General features: G+C 37.3%; 1 protein-coding gene across 2 annotated transcripts in view; it reads left to right on the forward strand.

Annotated features, from left to right (window-relative positions):
* LOC118761356 (zinc finger protein 98-like) overlaps nt 1-13,611 on the forward strand; it is a 27,128-nt gene continuing 13,517 nt past the window's right edge. The window contains exons 1-2 of one of the 2 annotated variants that reach the window (XM_036499193.1): nt 1-447; nt 7,677-7,753. In XM_036499193.1, the coding sequence (XP_036355086.1) occupies nt 27-447; nt 7,677-7,753 (498 nt within the window). In that variant the 5' untranslated portion in view covers nt 1-26. Of the gene's footprint in view, nt 577-660; nt 2,116-7,676; nt 7,754-13,611 lie in introns of those variants that run through there. The other variant, XM_036499194.1, reaches the window with a different exon arrangement.

The raw sequence follows: 13,611 nt of genomic DNA on the forward strand, positions 1-13,611 counted from the left end.
GGATTGATTATATTTTTCTTGAAGAGATGTCGGAAGGATTAAGAAAATCATCATATGACTGTGACATCTGCAAAGAGTCATTCTTGGAAGAAAGTAAATTCAATCAACACAAACAAATTCATGAAGAGGAAGCACCATATCACTGTACTGTCTGTGGTAAATCATTGTCTGACAGGAGTAGCTTTGCTCGTCACAAACGTATTCATACAGGGGAGAAGCCATATCACTGTAGTATCTGTGGTAAATCATTCTCTCATGCTCAAAGCTTAGCTATTCACAAACAAATCCATACAGGGCAGAAACCATATCACTGTGATATCTGTGGTAAATCATTCTCTGATGGCAGTAGCTTAACCAAACACAAGCGTATTCATACAGGGGAGAAACCATATCACTGTGATATCTGTGGTAAATCATTCTCTGATGGCAGTAGCTTAACTCGACACAAAGGTATTCATACAGGGGAGAAACCATATTGCTGTGATATCTGTAGTAAATCATTCTCTCGTTATCATAGCTTAGCTCTTCACATTCGTATTCATACAGTGGACAAAACATATAACTGTGATATCTGTGGTAAATTATTCTATCAAAGTGGTGACTTAGCTATACATAAACGTATTCATACAAATGAGAAACCATATACCTGTGATGTCTGTGGTAAATCATTCTATCAAAGTGGTAACTTAACTAACCACATACGTGTTCATACAGGAGAGAAACCATATTCCTGTGATATCTGTGGTAAATCATTATGTAGTGGCAGTAGCTTATTGAAACACAAACGTATTCATACTGGGGAGAAACCATATCACTGTGATATCTGTGGTAAGTCATTCTCTCAGGACAGTGGCTTAACTCAACACAAAAGTATCCATACAGGAGAGAAACCATATTCCTGCGATATCTGTGGAAGATCATTCTCTTATAGCGGTAGCTTAACTACTCACAAATGGATTCATACATGAGGGAGTCCATATTCTTGTGATATCTGTGGTAAATCTCTCTCATAGCGGTAGGTCAACTACTCACAAATGTGTTCATACAGGTGAGAAACCATATACCTGTGATATCTGTGGTACATCATTCTCTGAAAGCAATAGCTTAACTAAACACAAGCGTATTCATACAGGGGCGGAACCATAACCTTGTAATATCTGTGGTAAATCTTTCTCTCAGAACAGTGGCTTAACTCACCACAACCCTATTCATACAGGGTAGGAACCATACCCCTGTGATATCTATGGTAAGATGTTCTCTCGAAACAGTCACTTAACTATACACAAATGCATTCACACTCAAGAAAAATTAATTCACAGTGATATCTGTGGCAAATCATTTACACAAAATCATTCCTGATTTAAACGAGTCTTTCCTTATGAAGTGGGTCCATAACACAGTGATATTTGTTGTATAACATTTCCTCAGAAGGACAAAGGACGTATCTCATAAAGACATCCACAGAATATAGAAACTATATGAATGTGACATCTATGGTAAATCTTTGACATGAAATCATCCATTATTGAATCAAAAGAGCATTGACAGAGGAAGGAAAACATATCACTGTGATGTTAAACCTGAATCATTCTTTCAAAATGGTGAATTGTTTGTACACAGTCCTATTAATATGAAAGATATAACTGTAGCCTTAGCTATTTGTGCTAAATCAATCTATGAAACTGGATCAATTATTGAAATGTAAATGCATTCATACAGAAGAGGAACCACGATGATGATGATCCTCATCATTTAACATTCTCCTATTCTTGCTTCTGTGAATCAGATGGAATTCATTGATGGCGATTTTCTACATCTGGGTCCCTTTCTTGTGACCAATCCTCACCTGTTTCCAAGCAAGGAAATATTTTCCCTGGTGAGACACATTTTACACAGAAGACTGGAAATGAACAACTGCACAAGTATGACGGCCATGATGGCCCTTTACGAACATCACATAATATCTGGACAAGGGTACACACACATACAGACACATGTATGTCTGAAGAATTTCTTATAGGAAATATCTTACATGTTTTCTACACATATAAGAGTTTGTAATTCCTATTAGGAAATGAAACACATGTAATGCTGAATAAATAATATCAAACTTTTCTCCGGTCTCCTTATGTGATTTGTAATTACCTTGCAAAAATATTATCCAAACCTCCCACAAAAATAATGTACGTGTAATATAATTTTAGAAGGTGGGTGATGTTCTGATGGAGAGATTAAAGAAAGGTAGAGAGAGACAGATGATGGTGGTGGTTGTGATGGTGAATACAGAGTGAAAAGTAATGTTTTTTTTACTTGAACAAAGTTTTTTTTACAACACCTACAAATTGAAATGTGTATTGGCTCTCTGACCCATCACCTTGGCTTACAAGTTACCACTGATGTGGTTTTCTGAGTAAGCAAAGTTACATTAAATTCTGACCCCTATATTTTACATATAAGGTATTTATTTTAGTATACACTTCTCGTGTTTTAGATAAGAAATTATGCCCATGTAAATTTTAAAATGTAATTTTTTTCTATTTATGAGAAAACTGGAAAAATATAAGCAAATATTTATTTTATGAGTGCTGTGTCTATAAAATTGTGCATAAAGTGTATTAAGTAATTACCGTATTCCAATTTCCTTCAGTTTTCAGTGAATAGCAGATGAGCGACTATCTTTTGATGCAGACACAATACAGGCTCCACTTTAGAGTGTTTTGGTTTCAGGAATAACCCAATACATTGCCTCACTAGACACCGAGGCCATGACTAGTGACCGGGACCATTTGTTTTTGGATAATGGATAAACAGCTAAAAGATTATATAAATATATATTTATAAAATTAAAGACTTAAATCTGTACAAGATGCAAAGCAAAAAGAAAAGAATTCAATTAAGAATGCATCTGATGAAAGAATATTGGTTTAAAAAACATACGACATAAAAATGATAACAATGAAGACTATAAGGAATATGAGGGAGATAGAGTGAATCCTTTCTTTTTGACAATGGTCGGGCATTGTCTTGTTGGAAGACTAATGCTTTTCTGTTGATAATCTCCAGACGCAGTTCTTTGATTTTTTTGGTTCAAATTAGCCAGTTGACGACAGAACACATCAGAATTAATGGTCTGGTTTTATGGGAGAAGGTCATAATAAACAATGCCTTTATGATCCCACAAAGCACAGGTGTGTTGCCATGGATATTCATCTTTGGTTGCTTGGGGGATATTTCTTCAAACTACAGGATCAGTTTTGCACAACATTAAGCATGCAATCCATTTTTCATCTCCAGTCACAATTCGTTTCCAAAGAAGGGCATGCTTTCTTTCCATTTCAAAAGCATATCCCAAATGGAATACTGGTCCCAGCAGTTCTTTTCTGAGGGTTTCAAGCACCCATATATTAGAATAAGATAGAAAGAGGGACAGAGAGAAGTGTACATGATATGTGGTAGGGGCAACATATAATATTTATTACATCGTTAAAAACGTTAGTTGAAGTTGATGATATGGAGATGTTAGCAATATAATTTTAGCAGAGTGGTGATGTTCTGATGGTGAGATTTAAGGTAGAGAGAGAGAGAGAGAGATGATGGTTGTGGTGGAGGAAATGGTGATGGACAGTGCATAGTTAAAAGTAACTTGTTTTTAATTGAACAAAGTTTTTTATGTCATTTATTTGCAGAATCGTATGTATTTCTGTGTAAAAAGTACAAAATCACAATAATTTGATTTTTCTCCCCACTTTTTTTACATGAACAAAACGACAGCTTCCAAATATTGTTTTCTAAATGGGTAAGAAAGATCAAACTTTAAACCAGTGTTACACATTCATATCTATGTGTATACGCAGGTATATGTATGTAGAATACATCCGCACTTTTGGCACTATTTTGTTAGTAACAGTACGAACTATGTCTAAAGTATATATGTATCACTACGCTGAATGTAGTCCAGTTTGTGTAACATGAAAAGTAAATAAACACGTAAAAGAATAACAATGGCTCGTATTGAGTTGTCTATCCCATTAGAAGGATACAACACATAACATGGTGGCAGCGGTAAATAATTAATCGGAAACTGTGCCTTTACAACAAAACAGAAACACAACGAACCAGAAATTAACAAACAAAACATCGCTTCGTCTTCGGACACACATACACGAGAATCAAAAATTGCGACCCCCGTCACCGTACAGATGAATCTACATCCGACCATGAACTGGGACTCCGATGATATCGCGGAAGCGTTTAAGAAATTTAAACAGAAAACTCAACTAGCTTTCAAAAGTTTCCTGAAAGGCACGACTGAAGATGAAAAGGTAACCTATATCCTTTTATGGACGGGAGAAAAAGGCATAGACTTATTCAATAGCTGGGACATGTCAGAATCGTATTGCAATAACCCAGACACACTTTTAGAGAAATTTGAAAGGCACCTAGAGCCCAGATAGAACCATAGAATTCACAGATTCGAATTCCAGATCCTGAAATGACCCACAAGATAATTGATCCATTTTCGTAGATTGATTAAGCACGAATAGCTTAGGTTACAGTTATATCTTTCATATTAATAGGACTGTGTACAAACAATTCACCATTTTGAAAGAATGATTCAGGTTTAACATCACAGTGATATGTTTTCCTTCCTCTGTCAATGCTCTTTTGATTCAATAATGGATGATTTCATGTCAAAGATTTACTATAGATGTCACATTCATATAGTTTCTATATTCTGTGGATGTCTTTATGAGATACGTCCTTTGTCCTTCTGAAGAAATGTTGTACAACAAATATCACTGTGTTATGGACCCACTTCATAAGGAAAGACTTCTGTTTAAATCAGGAATGATTTTGTGTAAATGATTTGCCAGAGATATCACTGTGAATTAATTTTTCTTGAGTGTGAATGCATTTGTGTATAGTTAAGTGACTGTTTCCAGAGAACATCTTACCACAGATATCACAGGAGTATGGTTTCTACCCTGTATGAATACGTTTGTGTTGAGTTAAGCCACCGTTCTGAGAGAATGATTTACTACAAATATCACAGCGATATGGTTTCTCCCCTGTATGAATACGCTTGTGTTGAGTTAAGCCGCTGCTTTCAGAGAATGATCTTCCACAGATATCACTGTGATATGGTTTCTCACCTGTATGAATACGTTTGTGACTAGTGAAGCTACTGCTATAAGAGAATGATTTACCACAGATATCACAGTGATATGGTTTCTCCCCTCCATGAACCTGTCTGTGAGTAGTTAAATTACTTCCTTGATGGAATGATTTACCACAGATATCACAGTGATATGGCTTCTCCCCTGTATGGATACGTGTGTGTTGAGTCAACCTACTGTTATGAGAGAATAATTTACCACAGATATCACAGGAATATGGTTTCTCTCCTGTATGAATGCGTTTGTGATTCGTTAAGCTGCTGATTTGAGAGAATGATTTACCACAGATATCACAATAATATGGTTTCTCCCCTGTATGAATACGTTTGTGTCGAGTTAAGCTACTGCCATCAGAGAATGATTTACCACAGATATCACAGTGATATGGTTTCTCCCCTGTATGAATACGCTTGTTTGGTTAAGCTACTGCCATCAGAGAATGATTTACCACAGATATCACAGCGATATGGTTCCTCACCTGTATGAATACGTTTGTGTCTAGTTAAGTTACTGCTCACAGAGAATGATTTACCACAGATATCACAGCGATATGGTCTCTCCCCTGTATGAATTAGTTTGTGTGTAGTTAAGCTGCTACCCTCGGAGAATGATTTACCAGCAATATCACAGTGGTAGTTTTTATCTCCTGTGTGGATATGTTTGTGAATATCTAAGCTATGAGTACGAGAGAATGATTTACCGCAGATATCACAGTGATATGGTTTCTCCCCAGTATGAATACGTTTGAGTCTAGTTAAGTTACTGCCAACAGAAAATGATTTACCACAGATATCACATTGATATGGTTGCTCACCTGTATGAATACGTTTGTGTGTAGTTAAGTTACCTGCCTGACTGAATGATTTGCCACAGATATCACAGTGATATGGTTGCTCACCTGTATGAATTAGTTTGTGTGCAGTGAAGTTACTACCATCAGAGAATGATTTACCACAGATCTCACAGCGATATGGTTCCTCACCTGTATGAATGTGTTTGTGTCTAGTTAAATTACTGCTCTGAGGGAATGTTTTGGAAAACCGATTATAGCAGTGACTCGATCAATTCCCAGGGATATCTGAAGAAGGGATTTTTATATTCTGAAATATTATATCAGACTATGGATGATTGAATTACAAAGGTTATTATAATCCGTTCTTGTGCCATTCAATGCATTATTTTTACGAACAGTGTGCAATGCTTCAAGCGAACAGCAATTTTCCCCTAAAGGTTCAGTCTTTGAAGTTGAAAACCTCGACCTCTCCAAGACTGACAAATGTCAAGACACTGTTGACCGTTTTCTTCAATTCCAGGGGATTGTTCATCATGAGTATGCTCCACCTGGTCAGATAGTAAACCAGGAGTTCTACTGTGATGTTTGCGGGATGCTATTCATTGGAAAGGGCCACAATTCGATGCCTCCAGGGAGTGACAATGCACCTGCCTATTCAGGTGGCAAAACAGGTGTGATATCTGTGTTACTTGTTCCTTCTCGAGCCATGCCTGGCTCATAAGGGCCAGTTTCCTTGGCGTATAGGTTCCCCACCTGGACGGGACGCCAGTCCGTCGCAGGTGAGTTGCAAGATGCAGGAGGAAAGAGTGAGAGAAGGTTGTGGCGAAAGAGTCAGCAGAAGTTCGCCATTACCTTCTGCCGGAGCCGCGTGGAGCTTAGGTGTTTCACTCATAAACACACACATTGCTCGGTCTGAGATTTGAACCTGTGATCCCTCGACTATGAGTCGGCTGCTCTAACCACTAGGCCATGTGCCTCCACATCTGTGTTACTAAACAAAGCTGTGTTGACAAGATAGAACTCCGAGGTGAAAACATTGGTTATCTAGGCCATTAACATCTATATTGGTGTGTGTGAGAGAGAGAGAAAGAGCGTGTGTGTCACAGATTTAATGTCCAGGAGTTGCAATTATAATTATTGAATCTGCTCGTAATTTATTAACTTTTGGGTAAGTTTATTAGTTTGAATGCAGGTTAACTTCTACAATCCATTAAAACAGAAATGGCATAAATTCGCATTTTTTAATATCTACCTTTTAAACCTATTCTATGTCTTATATTATTTTTTTCTATTCTTTCAGAAAATCACATGAAATTGGCTAAAAAGTATTTTTTACTTTTAAAGAATCATCAATATGTCTCATGTTTGAAAGACTCTGCAAAGATATTCTACAAACGTATAATCCTGCTTCTATAAAACATATTGATCACATTTAGAAGAAATATAAGAGAAGTGATATTTGTTTGGAATAAACTATAAAAGCAAAAAGAAGAAAAATATCCATAAATTTTGGTGAGAGAAGAAATATTCTTCGATTGATTATATTTTTTCTGAAGTGATGACAGAAGAATTAGGACAATCCTCACATGACTTCTCAGAAGAAAGTAAATTCAATGAACACAAACGAATTCATACAGTGGAGAAACTTTATTCCTGTGATATCTGTGGGAAATCATTCTCTTCTGCAAGAAACTTGATTGCACACGAGCATATTCATACAGGGGAGAAACCATATCAATGTGATATCTATGGTAAATCTTTCCCTGAAAACTATAGCTTAACTAAAAACAAACTAATTCATACAGGGGAGAAACCATATCACTTCAGGAGGAAGACTGAACGATGCTTTCTTTAAAGCCTGTCGCTTTTTTTTTTACTTGTTTCAGTCATTTGACTGCGGCCATGCTAGAGCACCACCTTTAGTTGAGCAAATCGACCCCAGGACTTACTCTTTGTAAGCCTAGTACTTATTCTATCGGTCTCTTTTGCCGAACCGCTAAATTACGGAGACGCAAACACACCAGCATCGGTTGTCAGGCATTGTTGGTGGGACAAACACACACATATATATATATACATATATACGACGAGCTTCTTTCAGTTTCCATCTACCAAATCCACTCACAAGGCTTTGGTCGGCCCGAGGCTATAGCAGAAGACACTTTCTCAAGGTGTCATGCAGTGGGACTGAACCCAGAACCATGTGGTTGGTAAGCAAGCTACTTACCACACAGCCACTCCTGTGCCTATATATATATATATATATATAATATACATATATGATGGGCTTCTTTTCAGTTTCTGTCTACCAAATCCACTCACAAGGCTTTGGTTGGCCCAAGGCTATAGTAGAAGACACTTGCCCAAGGTGCCACGCAGTGGGACTGAACCCAGAACCATGTGGTTGGTAAGCAAGCTACTTACCACACAGCCACTCCTGTGCCTTTGCTAGAGAAAGATGAGCTGGTGAAAGTTGTATGTATCATGGCTGTCTCTGGTCATCTCATTTCACCAAATGGCTTTTGCTTTACGAAATTCTAGTATTTTATAAGTGCAATATAGCGAGAAAGAGAGGTATATTGCCGAGAACAATGAGGAAACTGATGTAGGTAGCTCTTCATTTAATTTTGACTTTTGGTGGTATAGAAGAGGTTAGGGGTGAAGTAGGAAAACATATCAATTGGCATGGCAGAGGGTATGTGTGGAGTGTCACTGTTGTCAACTACTGTTTTTCTGTGGGAAAATGCTGTTTTCAGGTTCAAATCTATATGCCCCAAATGAAATCCACTATTTTACTTCCCAAGTAAAAACTTTCATAAGATGTGTGTGTATATATATATATATGCCCCTCCTTAATTCTTCTGTTCATCTGCTTCTACAACTCTCTCTTCTCTTTCCCCTCCTTAATTCTTTTGTTCCTCTTTTTCTCTCTCTTCTTTTCCCATGTGACCGATAGGCCAGATGGTTAGCCCTCTTTTTGCGTCTGACCACGGTCAGTGCAACATTGATATTCTTCCGTGTGTTTGTGAAAGCTCTGTATCTCTGCCGTAAGGCTTCATTTCCACACACACCAGCTGAATTCAATTCGTCCCCAGTCGAAAGACACCTGTTGTTATGTCCTGTTATTATTATTAATATTTTTATTGTATTTTGTATTTATATTTGTGTAACATCGTCTGTTTTTCCGTCCTTATTTTCGTATACATTCCATGCTTTCTTCCAAGGAATCTGATGCTCTTAGCTTAGTATTTCCTTGGGGCTGGCCAGATTGGAGCAATCTCAAGATTAATCAGCTGAAATTGCGAGGATGATCTGGTTCTTTACAGGGGACAGAAAGCTTCAAATGACCCGTCCTTTCTTTTTCATAAAGGACCCGTTTGTACTTTGGTGTGAAATAATTTTTTCCACACGTTTTTTTGAGTGCATTCAACGATGCTCAGTCCAAACCCACCACCCGCCAGATTCTTCTGGAAAAGAAGGGGGGGGACCTTGGAGTTTCCCACCAACAGTTTTATTTTGTATTTTGTTTTTTTCTGGGTTATTTTACATGCTTTCAACGTATGTGACATTGAAATTACACGTAAAGGGCTCCTTTCCTTAGAAAAAGAAAGATTCGGCCACTATTTCTTGCATGCCCTGCTACCATGTAACAGTTATTTTGAGTCCTTTATCGTAAATAGCTGTTGTATGGTAACAAGGCATGCTAGAAATAGTAACCGAATCTTTGGAGATGAGATACATTGAATGCACTGGAAAAAAACCTATGGAAAGAATTTATTTCAGTGAGGTTATGAACAGGTCTTTTACGAAATATTTACAGTATTTCTAAAGCCATCTTCACTTTAAAATATTTTTTAAATATGCCAAAACAATTTTTGTAATGGTATTCAATTGAAAATAATAAAAAAATAAATAAAATTGTCTGTTTAAAGAAAGCTAAAATATAAATACAAAAAAGCAAAAGTAGAAACATTTCCTGTAAAAACAACTTTTTTTGTTGGCAAGTTAGTCATAATGTGTCTAACCGAAAAGCTAGAAATTCTTCCTTTTCAGGGTTAAGTTATTTTTGGTGGATTTTCTCAATATGCACTGTTTTGGGTATTTATACCCCACAAAACTCCTAATATCTCAAGAACCAGTTGTCCAATTCACGCGAAACTTGTTTTATTCCATTTGTATTCACATTTCAGGAAAGTCTTAATTCTTAGTATTTTCCCCATTATGTGCCATTTTGGCTATGTAACATTGGAAGCAAAATTGAAGTTCATTTTTAATGTAATATATGTGTGTGTATAGGTCTGCCTACTTACAACTGCAATACAAGTATTAAGTCGTGAATAAACCATTATACTTGGCACTTGTTGGCCTGGAGAAAGGCTTTGATAGAATTCCTCTGTTGGCCAGACACCAAGGTTCAATAGAACCTACTGAAGCAAACCAACGTGCTTCTGGCATTATCACAGGCAAGAGCAAGAAGTCGACATTAAAGTTCATACTGTTTTCAAATTTTGGCACAAGGCCAGCAATTCCACGGGTGTGTGTGTTAAGTTGAATATGTCGATTCTAATGCTCAACTGTTGATTACTTCCACCAACCCCCAAAAGGACGAAAGACAAAGTCCACCTTGACAGAATTTAAATGCAAATGTCATGCCAGAAGAACCACAGCTAACATTTTCCCCAATGTGCTAACGACCCTGCCAGTTCGCCACTTTAGTTTCTTATTAATTACTAGTGGGACCCATGTAAATTCTACAGAATGAAAAAAATTAAGAGGACCTATTTAAGAAAGAGAGGATGATTTGCATTTTTATAGCATTCATAGTTTTAGCTTTCTTTGAATATACTTGGCATCTGTCTACATCCAATTCCTCACAACACCATCGGTGCCATCTTTTTCCTCTTTTTTATTACATCTTTTTAGTGTTCCATGCTCTAGATCTGTGTATCTTTTCTCAGGCAGCTTGCAACTGTGTCTCTTGTGAATCCATAGTTTAGGCTAAATTAATCCTTAGAAACAAATATCAATCTCTTAAGTGAGAAGACGATAAATAATTGCACAGAAGTGCAAGTGTTGAGTGATGGTCTCTATAAACCACCATCATCTCTCTCTTTCTGTGCCTTTCTTTAATATCAACATCAGAACATCACCCCTCTGCTAAGATTATATTTCTAACTATTCTCTATATCACAAACTTCAGCTAGCTCTTTTAAACATAAAATAACTATTACATTCCCCCCATCACATGTCATGCTTGCTTCTTTCTTAGTATTTTTGTCTCTCCCTTTTCTTTCTTTCTCTATTTGCCTCACTCTTTGTCTTATCATCTTTTCTCTCTCTACCCCCCTTTTCTCTAATAACATGAAAGTGTTACTGACGAGCTAAGTAACAGAATGAGAAGCAGAATTATTATAAGATCACCTTACTCTATTTCTCCCTCCCTTTTCTCCACTTCTGTCCCCACCCCTCATTTATTCCACTAATCTGATGAAAGCATAACAGCTGGTTATTATATATATACATAAATATTATTTTTGTCTGAGGTTTGGATAATATTTTTTGCAGAGTAATTACATATCACATAAGGAGACTGGAAAACAGTTTGATAGAATTTATTCAGCATTACATGTGTTTCATTTCCTAATAGGAATTACAAACTTTTAGACAAAGAGAAAATATGTAAAATATCTCTTATAAGAAATTCTTCATATATACATGTGTGTGTGTGTGTCCAGATATTATGTGATGTCCGTAAATGGCCATCATGACCGTTATACTTGTGCAGTTCTTCATTTCCAGTCCTCTGCGTAAAATATGTCTCACCAGGGAAAATATTTCCTTGTTTGGAAACAGGTGAGGATTGGTGACAAGAAAGGGTACCCAGCTCAGGAAAATCTCCATCAATGAATTCCATCAGATAGACAGATGCATGGAAAAGCGAATTTTAAATGATGATGATTATCATCATTGTAGTGATATGGTTCCTCTTCTGTATGAATGCAGTTATGTTTTAATAATTGATCATTTTCATAGATTGATTTAGCACAAATGTCTTAGGGTATGCTTTATCTTTCATATTAATATGACTGTATAATTCTCCATTTTGATAAAATGATTAAGCACTGCTATCACAGTGATATGTTTTCCTTCCTCTGTCAATGCTCTTTTGATTCGTTAATGGATCATTTTAAATGAAAGGCTTACCATTGATATCACATTCATATAGTTTCTTTCTTGTGTATTTACAAATGTACAGAAGGAGGCAGAGGAGGAGTGATGTCTATGTTAACAAAAGAAGCTGTGTTAATACGACACGTGACTGAGGTGAAACCATCAGATATCTAGTGTCATTGACATGTATATTGGTGTGTGTCTAGGACAGACGCAATGTCCAGGAGGTGTTATTACGATAGATATGTTCCACTTTAGCAGGGTCTGGTTTCACTCCCACTGCAGAGTATATAATTCCAAAGAATTTGCACTCCTTTGCTTTGATCACACACTTGTCCGCATTGAGTTTGATGCCTGCTTGTCGGGTTTTCTCCATAGCTTCATGTAAATTGAAGTCATGTGTGGTCTCATCCTTGCCATGCACTTGGATGTCATCTGCTATTCCAATTGCTCCCTTGCAGCCTTGGTAGGTCTCATCTATTTGGCGCTGGAAAACATCTTGGCTCACCTTCAATCCAAATGGGAGTCGGTTGAATCGATATCTGCCAAAATTGTGTGTTGAAGGTAGTGAGCATGGATGACTTTGTCTATCTTTACATTCCAGTACCCATTGCTGGCATCCAGTTTGCGGAATAATTTGGACCCAGTCAATGATGGTGTGATTTCTTCAAGGGTTCGAATTGGATGGTACTCTCTTTTTAATGCCTTGTTCAGGTCCCTTGGGTCGAGGCATATCCGTAGGCTACCATTGGGTTTTTCCTTGATTACAATTGAATTCACCCTGTCTGTTGGTCGTGTCACTTTGGTGATTTTTTTTTTTCCATTCTGTCCAACTCTGTCTTCAGCTTCTCTTTTAGTTCTAGAGGGACGCGGCGAGGTGGGTGAACAATTGGTTTGATATTGGGGTCGACTGTTATATGGTATCTACATTTCACAAAGCACCCGACTGTATCGTCAAAGCATTCAGGGTACATGCTTATCAGTTCCTCTTTGTTTGTGATTGGTGGTCGGTCTTTGATAGGCATATCTCTGTCAATCCTGCTCGGAGTTGCCTTCACTTCACCATTGATTGACACAATATTTAGCTTTTTGCAGGTATTGAGTCCAAGAATTGCTGGACCTTCTGTTGTTGTGACATAAAAAGAACACTTGATTGTTTTTCCTTTGTGTGTCCCTGTGATTGTTGTTTTGCCCAGTTGTGGAATCCTGGTACCTCCGTACGCAGTGAGGATTACATCACTTGGTGTGAGGATTCCTTCTTTGACTTTATCCTCTTGTGTCATGTGTTCTGGGAACATCTTTTTGTGGAGGTTGACAGGCAAGATATCACTCTGGGCTCCAGTCTCAATCTTCAGCCTTAAGTCAATGTTTATTCGTTTCTTGCCAGACTTCTTTTGTATTCTTATTGTTGTGTATGCCTCATTTTTTTTCTTGTCGCCATTTCCCATCTCATGCACATTTATTGTGCCG

Source organism: Octopus sinensis, unplaced genomic scaffold (genome assembly GCF_006345805.1).
Source record: "Octopus sinensis unplaced genomic scaffold, ASM634580v1 Contig12570_ERROPOS154238+, whole genome shotgun sequence".
Classification (NCBI taxonomy): Eukaryota; Metazoa; Mollusca; class Cephalopoda; order Octopoda; family Octopodidae; genus Octopus; species Octopus sinensis.